This window comes from Rosa chinensis, chromosome 4 (assembly GCF_002994745.2).
Source record: "Rosa chinensis cultivar Old Blush chromosome 4, RchiOBHm-V2, whole genome shotgun sequence".
NCBI lineage: Eukaryota > Viridiplantae > Streptophyta > Magnoliopsida > Rosales > Rosaceae > Rosa > Rosa chinensis.
The window spans coordinates 56,103,179-56,124,983 of record NC_037091.1 but is presented as its reverse complement, the minus strand read 5'-3'; the positions used below and the strand labels follow the sequence as shown (position 1 = coordinate 56,124,983).

At 41.7% G+C, this 21,805-nt stretch overlaps 2 protein-coding genes across 2 annotated transcripts; one reads left to right on the top strand and one right to left on the bottom strand.

Annotated features, from left to right (window-relative positions):
- The first annotated feature begins 13,337 nt into the window (after window positions 1–13,337).
- On the top strand, window positions 13,338–13,787 carry LOC112199613 (cell wall / vacuolar inhibitor of fructosidase 2-like). The gene has a single exon (XM_024340598.1). The coding sequence runs from the start codon at window positions 13,338–13,340 to the stop codon at window positions 13,785–13,787; it is 450 nt and encodes a 149-aa protein (XP_024196366.1).
- Window positions 13,788–16,878: 3,091 nt separating this feature from the next.
- LOC112199612 (late embryogenesis abundant protein At1g64065-like) lies at window positions 16,879–17,280 on the bottom strand. The gene has a single exon (XM_024340597.1). The coding sequence runs from the start codon at window positions 17,278–17,280 to the stop codon at window positions 16,879–16,881; it is 402 nt and encodes a 133-aa protein (XP_024196365.1).
- Between the last annotated feature and the right edge of the window lie 4,525 nt (window positions 17,281–21,805).

Below are 21,805 nucleotides of genomic sequence, written 5' to 3'. Positions count from 1 at the left end.
CCGGCGCCTACTTCGACGTCTACCGCGCCCGCCGTCTCGCCGACAACCTCAACGTCGCTCTTAAGGAGGTCCACGACTACCAGTCGGCCTTCCACGAAATCGAGGCGCTCCAGACGCTCCACAACTACCCCAACGTCGTCGTTTTGTACGAGTACTTCTGGCGCAAGGACGAGGACGATGTGCTCGTGCTCGAGTTTCTGGCCACTAATCAGAGCAACAAAGAAGAAGGAGGGCGGGATGGGCTACGGCGAGGTCAAGAGGTGGATGCTGCAGATGCTGTCTGGGATCGATGCGTGTCATTGGAATATGATCGTGCATCTGGGATTTTTTTTTTGATGACATCGTGCATCTAGATTTGAAGCCGAGCAATTTTTTGATGGGGAGGATGGCGTGCTCAAGGCGGCTGAAGTTATACATGTCAGGAAGGAAAGAAGAAAGAAGAATGAAAAATGACAAAAAGGTTTTATTGAGGAGTTATACATGTATATTGCGGGTCAATAATACGATTATTAGGGGTCAATAATATGGTTATTGGGGCAATAATAAGATTATTTATTTGGATAAACCTATAAAAACTTTCAAAATTATAAACATCTTCATTTTTTATTAATTATTGATCCCTAATAAACTTGTTACTGGGGGGCAATAATATGTTCATTGAGGGGCAATAATATGATTACTGAGCCTTATTGGGGGGCAATAAATTCATACGCCGGAATCCGATCACTAGTCCGGTAGCTGGATTAGGGATTCCGGTGAACGGTCGCCGGATTCCAGTCACTAGTCGCCGGAGTCAGTCACCGGAGTCTGCGGCCTGCCACTGGTCACCGGAGTCCAGTAAGGTCTCCAATGACTTCTCTCTAAGTGAGAAAGAATGAGAGGGCAAAAAAGTCCCAAAAATAAATAAAAAAGAATTAATTATTGGGTATTAGGGAAATAATCTCTCAGGGTGTTTGGGTAAATAGGCAATCTCTTAGAGTGTTTGGGTAAATGCAAGTGGGGTTAATTAACTCCAAAATTGGGTAAATGATCATTTACCCTTTTATTAAATATTTAAGTAAACAATATAAATTTGTGTCACAATACTTTCAGGGAAAAACAGTTCAGTCCCTACCTTTTCAATTTCACACGTTTATTATATCATCTCTCAATTTTGAACCAATAGGTCAATTCCGTCAAAAAACTCTACTAAAATGTCTATTATACCCTCAGTTCATCTTTTTTCTTTTTCTTAATTTTTTTTATTTTTTTTTTTTCCTTTTCCGTTTATCTCTTCTTCTTCCACCTCTCTTCTCCTTCAACATCAAAATTTCTAAAGCGACCAAATCAATCCGAAACACAAAACCTCTCTTCATCTGCTCAATCAAAAAAGGAAAAAAAAAACAAAAGAGAAAAAATCTTTTCAAAAAAAATTAATTAATTAATTAAAAATTTTGAGGGTGGAATAGACATTTTGGTCGGAGAATAACAAATTGGACCTATTGGTCCAAAATTGAGAGATGAGGGAGTAAACGTGTGAAATTGAAAAGGCAAGGACTGAACTGTTTTTTCCTTGAAAGTTCAAGGAGTAAATAGTATTTAACCCTTAAAAAAAAAAAAGTAAACTATAGTAGGAGTTGGCGCAGGCCTCTGGTCTCATGAGTGTGCGTCGAGTGCGATCAGAAAGGGTTGTTGTCTTAGGGGTTGGATCTAGTGATCAGCGTCTGGGGGGAAGTGGTTCCAAGCTAGCTGGCTTTCTGTTGGTGCCGGTGGCTGCATGGGAAAGGTGCGTGGCAGACATGGGTGACTAGTCTTGGGGTAGCAGGTGTGGTTTCAGATTGTGAGGTAGGCTTATTGATCATTGTTGGTGGATTTGGGGAGGGTTGCAGTAGGTGTCCAAGTTTTCGTGTTGATCTGCGTTTTTGATTTGGGCGCTTGGGATTTGAGAGTGTGGTGGAGGGGGATGGCGGCTGCTAGTTCTCTGTCGGCGAGGTTTATTCGAAGGCAGTAGGGGTCCAAAAGCGACGGTGGCACAACGACCTTGGAGGTGGGATGGTGGCGGCGGCGGTGCTGCAGTTGGCGTGGTCCGAATTCACAAATTGGGATTGGGCAAATTGGGATTGGGTAGGTGGTTGGGATTGTTGGCTGGCATGCTCTCCCTGTTTGATCTGGGGAAGGATTCATTTTAGTCGTTTAAGTTGTTTAGTTTTGATAAGTGTTAGTAGTTGGGTCTGGTGCACATCAAGCTAAAGTAGAGGCAATCATCGTTTTGGCCTTCTGGAGGTTCGTTCCTGTCTGATTTTGGGTCGGAGACGATGGTCTAAAAGGAGCAGTGGTTGGTGGGTGAGGTTATCTTCTTTTATAAACATCTCAGTTAGAGTTGGTTTTATGGATCCTTTGACCAATATTTTTCTTCATTTAATTAAATTTTTTTCTATAACTTTCTAAATAGCATTAATATATTGAATTAGGTGTCAAGAAATAGATATTAACTTTTCTTTCCAAATATTGATTTATTTCATTAAAAAAAAATAGCATTAGTAAATTGAATTTGGAAAATACGTATATCTAAATTAAAGGTAAGAAAAATATAAATATAAGCCGCCATTAATTTTTCACATATACAATATATGGAAAAATATAAATATAAGTAGCCATTAATTAAAGGTAATAAAAATAAAAATATAATACGTTAGTAGTAGCCATTAATTATCATCTACAATATAAATATAAGGAAAAATAAATAAAAAATAATAACTCAAATCTAACGTTTAAACCCTAGCTACATGAAGAGAAAACAATGAACAAAATGTAAAAGTAAAATTGAGATTGGAATTGGTCTACTCATTTCATTTCATAGCCCCTTTATATAGGGAAGGAATTACAATGGAAATATCGATTACAATGATGATATTAAATGCTGATTGATCAGTCTTTGATGCTGATTGATTGGTAATCACTGATTCCTTAATTCCCTCTTCGTCAGTTATTTTGACAAAGGCACATAATGTTATTTTCCTTTAATACTCCCCCTTGTGCTAAGTCAAAGACGAAATGGTGCATGAGTTGTTGCCTCACTAAAAACCTTGCCAAGTAACAATAAAAACCCTGTGGGACAAAAAAATACACCTTGGTCTAAGGAAAAGAACACAACGCACCCTTTTTATATTTGAGGATGACATGTGTGTGTTAGACTCCCCCTGATACTTACATTAATTAATCAGGGCAACTTGGAAAGTCTTCGCATTCCTATGCTTTTCACATGTTTCTCAAATATGGCCTTAGGCAATGATTTGGTGAACAAATCTGCCACATTCTCCTCAGACCTTACTTGATTCACTTGAATCTTGAGGAGGGCCTGTTGTTGCTGATTGTAGAAAAACTTTGGCGATATGTGTTTTGTATTATCACCCTTGACATATCCTAGCTTCATCTGTTCGATGCAAGCTGCATTATCTTCATAAATACAAATAGGCTCTTCAGTGGTAGAACTCAAACCACTAGTCCCTTGAATATGTGTGATGATAGATCTTAACCATACACACTCACGAATCGCCTCATGTAGAGCAATGATGTCTAAGTGATTCGAGGAGGTAGCCACAAGGGTTTACTTGGTTGATCTCCAAGATATCGTCGTGTTCCCAATGGTAAATACATAACCAGTTTGGGAATGTCCTTTATGTGGGTCAGAGAGGTACCCAGCATTTGCAAAACCAACCAAAACGTCATTTGGCGTTTAGGTGTAGTGAGTGGCGCTTTCGCCATCAACATTTCCTTTAGGGATTGCAGTTCCATCTGCGGCCCTTTTTGTCTCTCTGTAGGGAAAGAACAGTCCCAAGTCAATGGTTCCTTTTAGGTATCAGAAAATGTTCTTGATACCATTCCAGTGACGCTGCGTTGGCGTTGAGCTAAATCTAGATAACAAGTTCACTGAGAATGCAATGTCTGGTCGAGTACATTGGGCTAAGTACAATAATGCGCCTATTGCACTTAAATAGGGAATTTCAGATTCCAACACCTCTTCGTCATCTTCCTTTGGACGAAATGGATCTTTCCTTGCATTCAAACTTCTACCGATCATGGGAGTGCTAGCAGGATGCGCTTTGTCCATGTTAAATCGCCTGAGCATCTTTTGGACATATGCAGACTGGTGGATTAGTATTCCACAAACTTGGTGTTCTAGTTCAAGGCCTAGACAGAATCGAGTTTTCCCAAGATCCTTCATCTCAAATTCGGATTTCAAGTAGCTCGTGGTTTCTCTTATTTCATCAAGAGTACCAATTATGTTCATATCATCGACATATACTACTACAATTGCAAATCCGGAACTTGTTTTCTTTATGAATACGCATGGGCATAATTCATCGTTCTTATATCCCTTCCCAATTAAGTAGTCACTTAGACAGGTATACCACATCCACCCGGATTGTTTCAATCCGTAAAATGAGCGTTTCAACCTAATTGCAAACGCACTCTGTGGTTTAGAGTCACTTGACTTGGGTAATGTAAGGCCATCAGGCACTTTCATATATATATATCTCTGAATCTAGATCCCCATAGAGATATGCAGTAACCACATCCATGAGCTGCATTTCCAGTCATTCGAAAACTACTAAGCTAACTAAGTAGCGAAACGTTATAACGTCCATTACGGGAGAGTATGTCTCCTCGTAGTCAATTCCAGGGCGTTGTGAGAAACCTTGCGCCACAAGGCGAGCCTTGTACCTCAAGACTTCATTCTTCTCATTACGCTTTTTGACAAAGACGCATTTATGTCCTACAGGCTTTACACTTGGTGGGGTTAGCACTACCGGACCAAATACCCGTCTCTTTGTCAGAGAATCGAATTCTGCCTGGATTGCTTCTTTCCATTTAGGCCAATCTGCTCTTTGTTGACATTCTGCAACAGAGTGTGGTTCGATATCATCGTGCTCTATGATTTCTTGAGCAACAGTGTATGCAAATACATCATCAATGTGTATGGAAGATCTTTCTATCAACTCATACACACTCTCATAATCTATTGAGATTTCTTTGTTCTCTGGAATTATTTCAAACATCGGAGCGTCCTCCAATATTGATTCATGGATATAACTATAATCAGAGACAATCTCATGAGAGGAATTCTTTACATTGATGATTAATGGATCGGTTTGTGCCTTACTCGCTCTCTTCTTCCTTGGGTGAGTGTCAATCGAACTAAGTGGCCTCCCCTTCTTCCTTTGGGGAGCCACGGCCTCAACCACACCTCCACTAAGTGTGGTTGCAGTGCCTCTATCTGAGGCACCATGCCCCTTGTTGGGGACTTCTAACCTTGCAAGCACATTTGCAGCTGGTATATGTGATCTCGTCACTTTTGCTATATCAGTAAACGCATCAGGCATCGAATCTGCTACGTTCTGAAGATCGATTATTCTTTTCACTTCACTTTCACATTGTGGAGTGCGAGGATCAAAATGAGACAGAGTGGGGACAAACCATGACAATTCCTGTCGTTCCCTTGAAAAATCCTTTTTCCTATCTCCCCCTAACGACGGGAAGACTGTCTCATCAAAGTGACAATCCTCAATTCTAGCGGTAAAGAGATCGCCTGTCAAGGGTTCCAAATATAGGATAATCGTTGGAGATTCGTATCCAACATAAATACTTAATCGTCTCTGAGGACCCATTTTGGTGCGCTATGGGGGCGCAATAGGCACATATACTGGGCAACCAAATATGCGTAAGTGTGAAATGTAAGGCTCATATCCAGTTACCAACTGGTACGCAGAAAATGGTTAGCTAGCAGTGGGTCTGAAACGAATGAGTAAAGCTGCGTGCAATATTACATAACCTCATGCAGATATAGGCAGGTTGGTGTGCATAACCAATGCCCTAGCCACCATCTGTAGCCTTTTGATAGTGGCTTCTGCGAGACTATTTTGTGTATGCACATGAGGTACAAGATGCTCTACATAGATCCCAATAGACATGCAATAATCATCAAATACTTTTGATGTAAACTCTCCAGCGTTATCAAGCCTTATAGACTTGATAAGGTGATCAGGGTGGTGAGCCCTTAAGTGTATAATCTGTGCTAGGAGTTTTGCAAATGCAGCATTTCTTGTGGACAATAAAACGATATGTGACCAGCGTGTCGAGGCATCCACCAGAACCATAAAGTACTTGAATGGTCCGCATTCTTGATGGATAGGTCCACAGATATCTCCTTGTATCCTTTGTAAGAATGGAATGTTTTGTTTTGTATCTTTAGCATAGGAAGGTCTCGATCCTGTTTTTGCTAAAGAGCAGGCTTTGCAAAACGAGTGATGTGCCTTTGAAATAGTCAATGAGGCATAATAGGAGGCAGGTAGTGCTTCTGGTACTTCAGAAGGCAATGGTTGCATTTGAGCAATACTAGGACCCACCCCACCTTGCAGTGTGGAATTTTGTTCTCCCATTTTATTTTTCACTCGAAAGAAGGGATGTACGTATGAGTTCTTTAAAATACTGATCATCATGTCATGACCAGGGTGCCCTAGGCGGTCATGTCAAAGCCTGTATGAGTCAGTGTCCCACATTTCATTGTTGGTGACAACATATGATTCAATGATCCGAATCGTAGTGAGGTACAGTCCACTAGATTGACTCATAAGTTTCTTTAAAATGCGTTTCCTTCCACATTCATTAGAGGTAATATAAAGGTATTCAGTTCCATTCTCACAGTGTGTTTCTACATGATAACCGTTGGCACGAATATCTTTGAAACTTAACAAGGTTCGATTAGCTCTTGGTGCATATAGAGCGTCTGTGACTTTAAATGTTGTGCCATTAGGCAGCAAAAATTTGGCAGTTCCTCGCCCTTTTATATTATTACTTGTGATGATCCAATCATCGTATTCACAGAGGAATTATAGGTTATTAATTCAATGAATAATTGCCTATTCCTTAATATGGTGTGGGTAGTCCCACTATCAACTAAGCACTCAAGTTCTCCTCGATTCATTCCTACAAATAAATGGGAGGTATTATTAATTAATTTAGAAAATATTACTCATATTCTTTAGAGCATGTCTATTTTAGTATAATGATAATTTTTTTTCATTCTAATAATTTTTCTCTAGATGTATTGCTTTACATCTTTATAGTGCTTTTTCGAACCATGTGAATATGTGTAGTAAATAAAAATCGAATAAATTCAATGCTTCAGAATAAAATCTGAAATTTATTAATAAGCCAACGATAATCAAATCAAGATCTTGTTCAGAAATCTAATTCATCAAACTATTATTGAAATAAACTTTAAGACCAAGTAATAGTCTAATTAAAAATGAGGCATTATGCCTTCACAACTGTTTTTGGAAAATAAAATAAATAATGCAAATCAGTCACAATCTAAAGCATCCATTGACTGAGTAAGTTCCTTGTTGCCATTGAAGTCTGCAATTGTGAGGTTGACGTCTGGGTCATGGCCTCCTTCTTCCATATAGTGAGCCTCTTGTTCTTTAGACTCCCTATACCTCTTGTAATTGGCTGCTACTCTGTTGCTTGCTTGGCAGTTCTTGTACCAATGCCCCATGACTCCACATCTATAGCATGGTTCATTGCCATCTCTACCCTGTTTAACTGAAAGGTTCTTAGGTGCCTTTTGCACCTTGTTTCCATGACCACTAGGGCCAGCACCACCATCTCTGCGCCATACATTGGGAGGGCCTCCACGGCCCATACCACGACCCCCACGTCCCTTGCCACGTGGTGCATTGTTGCCACGTGGGTAGGGATCAGCACGTCTAACCCCCTTTACATTAGGGTTCTTTCCACCTTTGACTGCCATAATTAGCCTAAGGAATTTTCTTTGTCCCAACGGGCCTGGCATTGTTTCTCAAAAGAACCTCATCATGCCTCTCAGCCACTTGCAGTAGGTTGATCAGCTTATTGAAGGTTGTGATTCTTTTGTTATCATACTCCAGCCTATACTGGTTCGCTAGTATAATTGCTAAAGTAGGAAAAGTGGAAAGAGTCTTCTGGATCATATCATCTTCTGTGAGTTCCTTTCCACAGAAATTTAGACGTGCCTTTAGGCGCAACATGTCATTGTTGAAGTCATTGACCCTTTTGTATGTAGTCAAGCAAACATATTTCATTCCACTGAACGGTCAGTTCTGGAGCAAGGTGTCATGAATGTTCCCAAAACGTCCCTTAAGGGCATCTCACAGTTCTTTAGGTGTCTTCAAATGAAGGTATTCCCAGCGTAGGCTAGGATCAATATGTCGCCTCAGAAACATTAAGGCATTTACTTTCACCTTATCAGACGGTCCATGATCTTTGGGGTTAGTGAGAGTTTTGATGGTGGCAGTGTAGTCTTTTGCCACAAAGGCAGTTTCTACATCGGAAACCCAACGGTGGTACTCAAGTCCTTCTGAGTCCAAAATGTCAAATTCAGGTCGAGTTGGATCAGCCATCTACATAAACAAGAAAGAAGAAATAAATTACGCAGTCATAAAAACATCCACGTTAATTATTTTCCAAAACATATGAATTAGATTTCAAGACCAAGATTCGTAATGGTCACATTTTTCGATGCTATGTGAAAATGTTTTATCGTGGTAAGTGTGTATAATGCGCATGAATTTTCATTATCATGGAAAAATGGAATTTATATGTTGCATTACAAAAATAACCATAACACATTTAATAATAAATAAAACATAGCATATAAAAAATAAATTTCACAAATATACAACAAAATATATGCTACACATAATGAGAGCAATAATATATCATGAGTAAAAGAAAAATCACGAAACATGCTTAAAATTTCATAATAAAAACATAAGCAATAAAATATACAGCATGCTTAAACATAATTATAAATTATGCTTAAAGATAATCATATAATACATAAATAATTAAAACATAATTATGTAAAATAGAAATTAAAATCATAAAACAAGTGCACTAAATTCCGCAATCATATAAACACATATAGTAAGATATATGAACCCTATATGAAAAGTGAAAAATAAATAAGCAGCCAAAAAATATATATATTAAATAAAAGGACATACTTAGAAGAGAAATTTTTTTTCTCTGTGAGTTGCTGCTTGAGGGTTTGCAGGTATGGTGGAGGCGTGGGGCTGCTGCAAGCGGGTTGTTGCGAGGGTGGGTTGCTGCTGCAAGGCACTAGGGGCTGCCACAGACAAGCGGGGGTAGGAGGCTGGATGCTGCGGTGCTCAGCCCGGTGGGCTGGGATCGAGTGGGAAGGTCGCCGGATCGAGATGGAGGCCGATGAGGTGGGCACAGGGATGCTGCTATTGGTGCACGGGGCTGGGCGTGCAGGCTGCGGGGAGGGCCGTACGTGCTGGGCTAGGCACTGTGGTCTGGTGCTGCAGGGATTGCCGGATCGGTGCTGGGATGGGCTGCTGGGCGCAGGTCTGCAGCGAGGTCTGCGTGGGCTGTAGGACGCGCGCTGGAGGCCGGTCTAGCCTGCGAGGATGTGCGCCGGATGCCGGTAGGGAGCAACGTTGTTGCAGGCATTGGACTACTGGGAGATGCCGCGTGCAGGTAGGTTGGGGTCGAGGCCTGTGTGGGCTGGCAACAAAAGGAAAAAGCCGGAAATTTTTTTTTCTTTTGTTTAGGGTGGCTGCAAAGAAAATTTTTTTTTTCTAGGGTTTTGTTTTTTTTTAATCTAGGGTTTTTTCCTCTTGGCTATTTGCTCTGAGAGTGCTGATAATGTGTAAAAGTAAAATTGAGATTGGAATTGGTCTACTCATTTCATTTCATAACCCCTTTTATATAGGGAATGAATTACAACGGAAATATCGATTACAATGATGATATTAAATGCTAATTGATCCGTCTTCGATGCTGATTGATTGGTAATCACTGATTCCTTGATTCCCTCTTCTTCAGTTACTTTGACGAAGGCAGATACTTTGACGAAGGCACATAACGTTATTTTCCTTTAACACCAAAGAATATTTATAATCATATGAATATGTATTTTTCACATTAGATTTTCAAAATTTACAAGAACCTAACAAAGGTTGAATTCATATACATGTGTTATGCAAATATATTGATCGAATGTACGTGCAAATCTATTGACTAAATTACATAAAAAAAAATATCTATTCTTTTTTCTTTTGGTTACCCAAAAAAAAAATATTTATTCTTGATTGAAGGAAAAAAAAAGTTGTTTAAATCTAAACATGAGTGTAATGAAAATTAAAAAAAAAATGAAAGAAAGCCAAGAGACTACTTATTTTAAAATAAATTTAATATTTTTATTCTACTCGAGAAGAATACTTATACAAAAGTTAAATTTAACTATTGCTAAATTCTCTAGCTATATTTAGCTAAAGATGAGAGAGAATTTAACTAAAACCTAAATTTAACTTGGGATTTAGGTATTCTACTGAAGCATAACTCAATAGCTAACTAGTTATATTTCACTTTTAGCTATGAATATAAGTATCACTGTTGGAGATGCTAAGATGGTCTTTTTCTCAAGAATTACATGGCATGATTTGACAAATATGTGATGTGTATAGGTGACATGATATGACACCTAAAATTGAGCCACAAATCTTAGGCCTCATTGAGGCCACAAATCATTTTCCTTATGCCATCTCCAGTAATGGAGGGCTATATTGGGTCTGGGTCTAAATCTTAGCCCTCAAAATATAATTATTTAATAAATGGTCTCCAGCAACGCAGAGCCATATTTTAGTTCTTTCTAATATCTTATTATTGTTTGATTAAATTTTTTAAAAAATTATTATCTTATTAGTTGTAGTTATTCTAAATTAGATTATATTTTGAGATATAAATATTTTTTCTAACGTACAAAATTTCGACAAGATAAAATATCTAGGGATTTTGTCCATTTACACCATTTTTAGAGATTTTTTTCCCACTTACCCCACTAAGTTTTTTTAATTCCCTCTTACTCCAAACACTCTAAGGAGGTCTTTCCTAATACCCCATTAAGATTTTTTTTTTGTTTTTATTATTTTTTTAATACCATTTTACCCTCACCTTTGTTACTTAGAGAGAGAGAGAGAGAATGGAAGAGAGAGAAACCATAGGGGACTTCGCCGGAGTCCGGTCACCGGCCGCCGGATTCCGGCCAACTTCACCGGAATCCGGTGAGCGGTCGCCTGAATCCGGTCACCGGCCGCCGGATTCCGGCCACCGGCCGCCGGAATCCGGTCACCGGCCGCAGGATTCCGATCACCGACTACCACCCACCGGAAAATTTTTTGCCCCCAATAGACGTCTATTGCCCCCTAATAGACGTCTATTGCCCCCCAATAGACGACTATCAGCCATGTATTGCCCCCAATAGACGACTATCAGCCATGTATTGCCCCCCAATAGACGTCTATTGCCCCCCAATAAAGGGGCATTAGACGACTATCAACCATGTATTGCCTCCATTAACCATGTATTGCCCTCTCAATAGACGACTATCAGCCATGTATTGCCCCCCAATAGACGTCTATTGCCCCACAATAGACGTCTATTGCCCTCCAATAGATGTCTATTACCTCCTAATACCCATTTATTTATTAAAATTAGATAAATAAAACTTTGATTAACGAAAAAAAGAGAGGAGATTACATCAATTCAAAACGTCTACTGCCCTCCAATAGACGTCTATTGCCCCCCAATAGATATTTAAGAGGCCTCTATTGCCCCAATAGAAACTTTTTTTTTTCTTTCTTTCTTTTCATTTTGGGCTTCTGAACCAATTTACGGCAAAAAAAAAAAAAAAATTTGATTTGGGCACCCAGAGAAAAGCTCTGGGCACCAAATCGTGGTTCTCCTCCACCACCGGCATACCAGATCCATGTTCTCCTCTACCACAGGCCTGTGTCGAGGCCGGAGAGCCTGGGTCGAGCACCAGAGGTCGAGCTCGAGCGCCAATTCCCGCCGGAGATGAGTTGCGGTTTTGATTTCGTGATCGGCGAAGCCAAGCAACCGGTGAGTTCAGTCTTCAGCACGAACTCGCCGCCGGCAATCGATGGCGCGAACTCCGAGCTCGCTGCACTAACCGGAACTCCGACCTAGCTGCACGGAGGTGACGTAAAGGAACTCCGAGCTCGCCGCCGGCTGTACGATCGATGGCGCCGGCTGCACGAACTCGCCGCCGTCTTCTGGGTTGCAGAAACTCGTCACCAACTGCACGAGCGCCGGTTTCTGGGCTGCACGAGCGCCGGTTTCTGGGCTGCACGACTATTGCCGGATGAGAGAGAGAGAGAGAGAGAGAGAGAGAGAGAGAGAGAGAGAGAGAGAGAGAGAGAGAGAGAGAGAGAGAGAATCAGATCGAAGAGGAGAGAGAGTCAGATCGAAGGGGAGGGAGGAGAGAGAGCTCGATGGCATATGGTGTAATTTATTAATTTGACTGAGGGTAAAATTGTCTTTTTAATTTAAATCGGGTAGTGGGGAATAAAAATCTGTTGCTGGGGTAAGTGGGATAACTTTGGCTTATTTTGGGGCTTTGGGTCAAGGACCCAAATATCTATGTTGAGGTGAATTATAAAAGGAAAATAGAATGTGTGAAATAATAGAGAAATGATATATGTTTTCTCATTTTTACAAAAGAGAAATGATATATGTATTTATAGGAGAAATGAGATTTAAAAAAATCTTACCGTTTTGATAAAAAAAATTACAAGAAAAAATAATTAACTAGGCGTTGCAAGTAATCCTAGCCATTCATTTGGTCCCTTTAAATTTGACCTGGGCTAGTCAAAGAGCTACATTTGGCCTTCTGCTAAGCCCTTTGGCAATTTTATGGCCCTTTAACCCTTTTATTGGTTGTTGTTGGAGATCAAAAAGTGGTTACAATTTAAGAAAATGACCCTTTAGACCTAATTACTGGAGATAGCCTTAACATTATCTCATTTGTTTTTTCAAGCTGCTCTTACTCTTTATTTTGTTTGTATTAAACCGTTAAACGTGACTTTTTGTAGCCTCTAATGAATTTATTTTTATATATAATCGAAAAAAGAATTCAAAAGGTTTAAAAGATTCAAAGAATTTAAAAGATTCAACAGTCAACTCACGCGAGCTTGCTAATTAAACTATTGCCATAAAGAACATATGTGCCATTCCCAATGATTAAATGCATGAGTTGACTTTAAAATGAACTAAATGGAAAGCTCGTCCTGTTATGAGCTCCTCAGACTCCATCGCTCTCTAGATAAGAGCACCCAGATAACTCAAACCTTCAACCACATCTTCAAACCCTAATTTTTGTCTTTCTTGCAAACTCAAAGATGAAGAGTTTAACATCCGTAGCTGCAGTTCTCATATGTTTCTTTCAAATTTCGCTTATTCCAATATGTCATTGCGGCCGTGTTTCCCCTCCCATGGATGTGAATCTCATCGAGGAAACATGCCGCAACACACCAAAACCCAAACTTTGTGTCGATTCTCTTTACTCGGTTCCTCAGAGCGCCAGTGCAGACGTCAAAGGCTTAGCGCACATAATGAATGACGTCGTACTCAGGACCAAAGCACAAGAAGTTCATACCAAGATCGATCTGCTTATTAAGCAGGGCACTAGACCACAGTCATTACTCACATGCGCACAGACTTATAGCCTAATTATAAATGATAAAATCAAAGCAGTCAATGATGGATTGAAGGATGATCAGCCTTTGAAGACGGAGCAAGCCATGGTTGATACTGTCTCTTTGCTCAATGACTGTAACAGTGGTTTGGAACATTCTTTGCCCGGCACTCCTCTGATTGGTATGAACACCAATGTGGCTGATCTTGCGACTGTGACTAAAGCAATAGTGAAACAATTGCCCTGATATGTACTACCTAGCTAGTGTTGTTTCATTTCTCACTATATTCCCTTTTCTTTGGTGACATGCAAATCAATAAAATTGTTTAGGTCTTTCATATATGTTTTTGTCTTGCATGCAACATATCATATTACCATGTCAAAAAGTAGAGCATAAGATTTATTAGCAATGGAAAGAAGGATTAGAACATCACACATGCATCTTTGGAATTCTCATTTTGGGATGCAATGTATTCCGGCCACAAGAGGAGAATATCGAACTAGCTAGAAAAGCACTTGAATCTCGTGATACTAGGACTGCACCGCAAAAATGTATCTGTTTCGCTGATCGATGAATGTCAATCAGCTATCATCAGTTTACAAGGTTCTCCTGTATTAGACAAGTGCGTCGAAGGAGTGTCTATACACTACAAGAAAAGTAGTCTACCACAACATCACAATAACAACATGCTCCAAATGCTCGTTGCTACTTACAGTATTCCACAACGAGCAAATAATGTGCGTTGTACGTAGTAAACAATTTAACACCATATGCGTCATTTGTATGTTGTTAATTTGGTTATCAACAACCTACTTTGTGTGTTGTTATCTGCAAGTTGTCAATTAAGTTATCAACAAGCAGGTGTGCACGTTGTTGAAAATTTTTCAGAATGACAAACATGTGACGAACGCTGTTAAAACTTTGAGATAAAAAAATATATATATAAAATTATGAGGGGAGCTATCCGTTTTATTCTAAATTTTAGGGAAAATTTGAAATTTGGTTAGACCTAGTTTTTACAAAGTCACTAAACGCCCTAGTCGAGCCAAAAGCTCTTGCCATAGTCGACGGTGACCTTCATAATGTTCGACGGTGTCGGAGCCACCTAGTCATTTCAAACTTCAAGTAGTCCTTCCCTCCCGCCATCAACTCATCTCCAAGTACTATCGCTCTTCGATCATTCTCAGTTTTCCATTTCAAATTCTCAGTTTCAAATTCTCTCAAGGTATCAAAATCAAAAGCTCAGATATCTCTCTACCTAATTGAATGATATCACCCAATCATGGCCTATTGTTACAAAAAATGTAGCTAACCAGGCAAATATTAAACAAAATGGTTAGATAACATATAATATATATATATATATATATATATATATATATATGAATATGATCGACCAACAGCAATGTACAAATTAACTATTGATGTAGGTGATTTATATAGCCTATAGTTCATTTGACTCTTCACTTCACAGTTCACGCCACCACATACAACCTTAACTAATTTGAGCATTTCTTGAAATTAAGCAGAGCATACCGCCATATAGGTGTTGACCTGAACGAGATGAGCATGGAAGGGTCAAGTTGACCAATGACATGTATTCCTGCTGTAGCGCATGTACTAGTCATTGTGTGGTGTGGAAAGTTTCAGATATTTTGCATATTTTTAGTTGTAATAATTGTTAGGGATTGTCCTAACTATAAATAGCTAAGTCTGTAATAACTTGGTGTGTGATTCAATTCGTAAAAACTTTGAGAGTATTCTAGTTCAGGTTTTCTCTCATTTCTCTCTTTTCAAAGCTTGACTTTGCTCTCAGAGTTTGACCATGGCTGATATGTTATTGATACTACACATCCTGAGTATGTTTGTCTACTTAAGAAGTCGCTTTATGGATTAAAGCAGGCACCTAGAGCTTGGAATGAAAAATTCACTACTTTCCTACTAGCTCTAGGTTTTCATTTCTCACTCTCAGATCCTAGTTTGTTTATCAAGAGCAGTGAAAAAGGTGTTGTTGCACTCCTCCTGTATGTGGATGACATTGTTGTCACAGGTTCAGACACTGAAGGAATTAATACTGTAATAGCTGAGTTGAGTGAAGTGTTTGACATGAAAGATTTGTGGAAATTATTCTATGCACCGACGGTGTAAGTAACCCAACCCTTATAAAATAATCTCAACCTTTGATATTTATTATCAACTTTATTTTTAATAAACAAAAAGTGTATTTAATGCAATCTAACCATTCATTTATGTTGGTGCAAGTGCACGGCGGTGTTATGAATAATCTCTCAAAGATTTGGGATCACTTTCTTACTTCCTTGGCATTAATGTGCAGTACAAGAAGAATGGCATATTTGCTCTCAGAGTTTGACCATGGCTGATATATTATCAATAGGAATATGCGCATATACCAATATGGCAGCTGAGGGAAAGAAACGCATAAAATGTGTTGCATACGTCACTGTTTTTGCAGCTTTCCTGATCATAGTCATAACAACACTTGTCTTGGTCATCACTCTCCTGCATGTCAAGTCCCCATAGTTCCGTATTGGCAACTTCAGGATCGAATACGTCGGTACTGTCCACACAGCGCGCTATTCCCGCTATTAGCATGAAGTTCAACACTTCAACGCCGAGGTGTCCCTCAATAAGAAAACTAATTTCGGACGCTACAAATTCGAAAATAGCTCCATTGCGTTCACTAGTACTTATATGGGCACCCTGCAAGTCGGTGATGTTAAGGTGCCGACGGCAATAGCTCCTTCTAGTGCAACTAAGAACACGACCGTGACGGTGATGACGAACCTCACAGCCCTCCATTTGAAGGTCCCTGGTCAGATAACTTCAGGGGTTGCGGGGCTTAGAGCGTACTCTAAGTTAAGGGGCAAGGTCTTCCTCGTGAGGAGCTTGATCCATTCGAACCCAATTTTTATAGTACATATCAGATTCAGATGATATAGATAAGGCTGATAAGAGTATACAAAAACAAGCTTATTTGCTTTATTTATTTCACAAATCACACAAATAAATGAATATATATATATATATATATATATATATATATATATATTCCAATTATCTCAAGTACTAACCCGCAAATGATAGTCTAATTGCATATGCTATCGTGGACTTGTTTATTTGTCAAATTAACGATCATGGTGCATTTCATCTCAGCTGACTTCTTCTTGATCATGTTCATCAAGTACACCTTCCCGTTTATCTTCGAGTACGTGCTAAGCGTCACAGACCCTGAACTTATATCACTGGCCAAGTTCGAATTAACGGTAGTCACGGCCCCGGCCACGATCGTCTTCCTGGTCGCTTTAGTCCTAGCCGTTTACTGAGGAACAACAGCATCCCCAACTTGGGTGCCCTTATAAATAAAGCTAATGGAGGTCTGATCATACTTGTACCGCCCGAAATTAGGGTTCTTGACCGAAACTTCAGCAATGAACCTCATAGTAAGCGAGGGATTGCCCGTGGTGTTGAGTTCCTCAACCGTGATGGCTTGGATACGGAACTTGGGGCTCTTGACACGCATGGCAGTGAGTACGAAAACAGTTATGACTATGATCTGGAACACAGCGAAAACCGCGATGTAGATTAGACATTTGATGCGCTTCTTTCTGCGTAGCTCACCATCGGAGTGAGCTCTCGAAGATTCTGCATCGCTTCTGGCCATGGCTTGCCCATTAGCGTATGGTGCGAAAGGGTAAGCCTCTTGATTCCTCTCTGCCATTTTTGCTTTGGCTTACAATCTTCAAAATTTTGAAATGATTGAGTGAGATTAGGGATATGAAGTGGAGATTCAGATGAGGTATAGCATATATATATATATAATGCACAGACTTTAGCCGGCGACATATATTAATATTTCATAAGGTGGTCAAAACTCAAAAGTTAGACCTTCCATATTTAAAGAAATGTTAAGCGAATCCTTGGGGTTAATTAAAGCTGCTTAAGCACTCCATATCAGACAATTTCAAACACGGTAGAGGGAATTGGTTTTACATAATGAAGCTTCGATCTCTAATAGAATGGGCAATGTCTTTGTGAGTGTTTGAGCCCAAAACATAGTTTGGCAAAATCCTTTAGTGGGTCTGAGCCAGTGGGCCGATACTTGCGGCCCAAAAATGGGACTACACGGACTTGGTTTGTGATGCTGCTCATCCCGTGTTTCAGAAGGAGATATCAGCCTTAATTGTATGAAGATATGAGCGCTCGTGAAGGCGTGAAGATATATTTGCAATTAATACGTGCGGATCCTACTGCTCGCATCCAGCGATCACATCTAGGACTCTAAGAGGCAATTAATCTTGACCTATATTCTAAGCGATAACAGAGTCAATCTTTTATTACTTACGATAATATCAAAACTATTAAGAGTTTTGATTTGATTCAAGGCCAATAACTGTGGCCTAAAATATAGTATTCCATTCCTATTTGGAAAATGAATCTGCAGTAGCCTATATATAGAGGCTAAAGACGATACAGAAAGAGACCTCTCTCTAATCAATCAATCCCAGCGATTACAAAGCCTCCCCGGAGCAAACCCTCAACCTTGTTGAAACCCGGTGACGGCCCGCCAGTCCTAGTCTCCTCGCGAGCCGACTGTCAGCCTCACCAGATCAACCCGGCGACCGTACTTCCAGTCCCAGTCTCCCCGGGAGCCGACTGCGAGCACAACCGCCACTGTTACTTCCAGCGAAGCAAGGGTAACGCCCTCGCAACCCAGCGAAGCTAAAGTCACGCTTTAGCGAATCCGTGTTCCTCTCAAACTTCCCAGTGATTGCTCTGCTCAGCTTTCAAGTTGAGTATCGATTCAGTGAACGCAAAGAGACCACAACCAAAGCCCTTACCCGCGTAAGGCAAGAAGTCCTTTTCCGGAAGGCAAGAAAAGAACCCTGTGACGAGGTTGGTGCTCTCCTCGTCCACAGCGCTTGAAGAAGAAGTCAGGTCACGGGACTACCCCAACGACTGCACCCCGCGGTGCTGGCACGCCTGCGCAACCACTCGCCCCAAAAGAGACTGTTTGCACACCAGCTGGTTTTTGGAGCCAAACATTTTGGCACGCCCAGTGGGACATCAAACTAGGGTTTCTTTCTGAACGCAACCATTGGGAAGCCCAGCGATAACCCTTACCACAAAGGTTACGCTAGCTGCCCAAAGCATAAGACCTCCAGCTATAGATCGCATTCTCGTGCGGACTGTCGTGGTCTATCTGAGGAACAAGTGACGCTACGATTCTCTCTGCAGACTCAATCATCCAGTATGTCAACTTCTCAAGGTGAGAATCGCTCGGCCGCAACTGAGGGTCAGAGCGTTAACACTAATCAAGCCAACGAGCCTGTCAATCCCTCCACTGTCAACACTGTAGTGGAGGGTGAAGAGGAAGAGGCTTTTGTTTCGAAGCCTATCCCGGAAGGAGCAACCATCGATGAGACTATCGCGATCCTTATGGAGAATGTCGAGAATCATCGCAAGAAGATGGATGCGGACCTCGCCAGAGAAACTGCAAAATCAGAAAGGCTCCTCCGCGAGTTTGAGCAGCGCATGACTCTCTATGCGGAGAACACCAAGCAGCAGGTCACACAGACAGAGGGCGCCTTGAAAGCACAAGCTATAACTATCGCTGCCGCACAAGATGAGCGTCATAAGACAATTCTGAACGCTATAGCGGATCATTCCAAGCAAACCGCATCAAACATAGCCGATCTCCGCAAGGATGGAGCCAACTTGGCAACTGAAGTGGCTATGCAGAGAGCTGAATTGAACCATGCGAAGGAGGTGATGCACACGGCTTTAGGAGACCCTAATACTATCCTTGGTTCTCTTGGCCAGCCGTCCGGTTCAGGCAAGTACGTGCCACCAAATCAGCGCGACAAGGCCAACCAGAACGTCGGTTCTTCGTCGACGATGGCTGCTGCTACTCCATCAAAGAACAAGGAGCAGGCCTTGGTTATTCCTGGCAGCAAGGAAAAGGCTGCTTCATCGAGTGGACAGGCCGCCAAGAAGCATCAAGCCTCGAAGGGTATAGGAGCTGCGTCAGAGCCTACGACTTTCATCCAGTACGACAGTGACAGAGCGGAAATAGTATATCAAGAATTGCCAGGAAGCTATTATGCGCTCGACCAAACTGGTACTCCGATCAGGATAACCGCTTTGTCAAAGGAAGAGATTAACCCTGCAGTGACTCTCCAGCCAAAAGCGGCTACCCACACTGTACATGTCGGGGAAGGATCAACAATAGTAAACCAGGCAGCCCCTGGACATACTGCTCACCGAGCTGCGGTCATACCCCCTCCGCCTCCGGGTCCGGAGTACGTGAGACGTGAGGAGGTAGAGGAGATGATCAGATTGGCAAACCCTAGGGCCCAGCCAGATGGAGTGTACGAGGGACCTTTCCCGCCAAACATCATGCTCGCACCTTTCCCTCGAGGTTATAAGAACATTATTTTTTCTACTTTTTCAGGGGAAGACACGGAAGATGCGGCCACTCATTTGGCCAGATTTAGGGTGCAGTGCGGCCAATATCAGAATGATGACGTCCTCAAGTGTAGGATCTTTGGTACCTCCCTATCCGGCGCTGCCTTCAGATGGTTCTCCAAACTTAGGCCAGGAACAGTGACGGATTGGCCGGCGATGGAACTACTTTTCCGGGAAACATTTGGGAATATTGAGCCTGAAGTAGATCTGGCCTCTCTTACTTAGATGGCCCAACAGCCTACAGAATCAGCAGTCTCTTATCTTTAGCGCTTTCAAATCCAGAAAGCCAAACTGAATATCATTCTGCCTGAGAAGGAGTTGGTCAAGTTGGCGGTTAAAGGCTTGGAACCCCGGCAAAGAAAGAAGCAGCATGGCAGCATGATACACTCGATGGGAGAACTCATCACGGAAGTAGGCAGTTTTGAGCATCTCCTTCGAGAGACAGATGCAAGGAAGAATGCTTCCAAAAGAACGTATGTGCCCGGTAAACACCGTACGGTAGCGGCCCTGAGCTACCAGCCGACCACTTACGACCCTTATTATCATCGCGGTATTGGAGAGGTGAGCCAGGACGATGAAGAGGATGAGGATAATGATATAGCAGCCTACGAACTGACTGGGAAGAAAAGCTCGTCTTTGAAACAGTTGAAGATTGCCAAGGAGCCTTTTAAGCTCAAGTCGATGGCCTTCACTAAGCCCGAGTTCGCAGCATATACCTACGATGCCAACAAAGCGCACGAGATTCTCGACGAAATGATTGCTGCGAAGATGGTGAAGGCTGATTTTGGGCCGTTTCCGCGGCCAGAGCAGTTGAAAGGAAAGAAATACTGCAAGTTCCATAACCTGTGGAACCACAACACTGCGGACTGCGTAAAGCTCAAGGACCAAATTCAGGTATGGCTTAATAACAGTAACTTGCAGGTCGAAGCTCCAGTCACCGCGACGGCACTGGTGGATGTGGACCCCTTCCCTGATACTGGGGTCAATATAGTCAACGTAGACTGGAATAGAAAGCAGCAACGGAAACCAACACTGGATTTGGCCACGAGCAAACAGGGTTATAAATCCACCGCAGATGAGGCATCTGTTAAGGATAAAATTGCGACAACCAACCAGGCCTCACCCGTGGTTCTGTGTTCGCGATGTAAAGAGGAATGTGGTATCCACATGCCGCATGAGGAAGTCGAGCAGACATTTCGCTTTGGTTCCCTGCCACCAGTCAAGTGGGCTTCCCCGTCGCGGAACTATCAGCCTACCAGCCCAAGGGAACGGGAGAAAGTGACATCACCACCACCCCCCAGAGACTCCAATTTATTCCTGAACTTAAAAGCAACCGCGAAAGAACCAAAGCAGGAAAAGGTCAGGAGCGGCTGCAAAGATGTTCTGACCAAGCCCTATATACCACCTGCAGCAGCTAATCCTATCAAAGAAGGCAGATGGTACACCAGGGAAAAGGGGAAGGCAGTGGAGATTAGCCCGTCCAGGAAGAGGAAGCTACAGCGCAGGTTCGGTGAAGCCAAGCGCACTCTAGAGGCCTTAGACCAAGGCCTAATCAAACCTTCCCAATTGGTCAAGTCGCCTGAACGATACCAGAAAGAAATGGAGGCACTGGCCGCTAAACCACTGAGACCTCTCTGTGGTCTTGACAAACAAACAGATTTGCTAATGGGGGCTTCAAAGCCCAGTGTGTTTTGCAGGATTACTAAAGAGATCTCACCGCTGCCTACCCAAAGGAATGGCTCGCCAACTCAGCGACCGCATATCAGGCGCATACTCTC

Bases quoted from the DNA above. Each gene is read 5' to 3' on its own strand.
- LOC112199613 (XM_024340598.1), top strand. From the start codon at position 13,338: ATGGATGTGAATCTCATCGAGGAAACATGCCGCAACACACCAAAACCC.
- LOC112199612 (XM_024340597.1), bottom strand. From the start codon at position 17,280: ATGGCAGAGAGGAATCAAGAGGCTTACCCTTTCGCACCATACGCTAAT.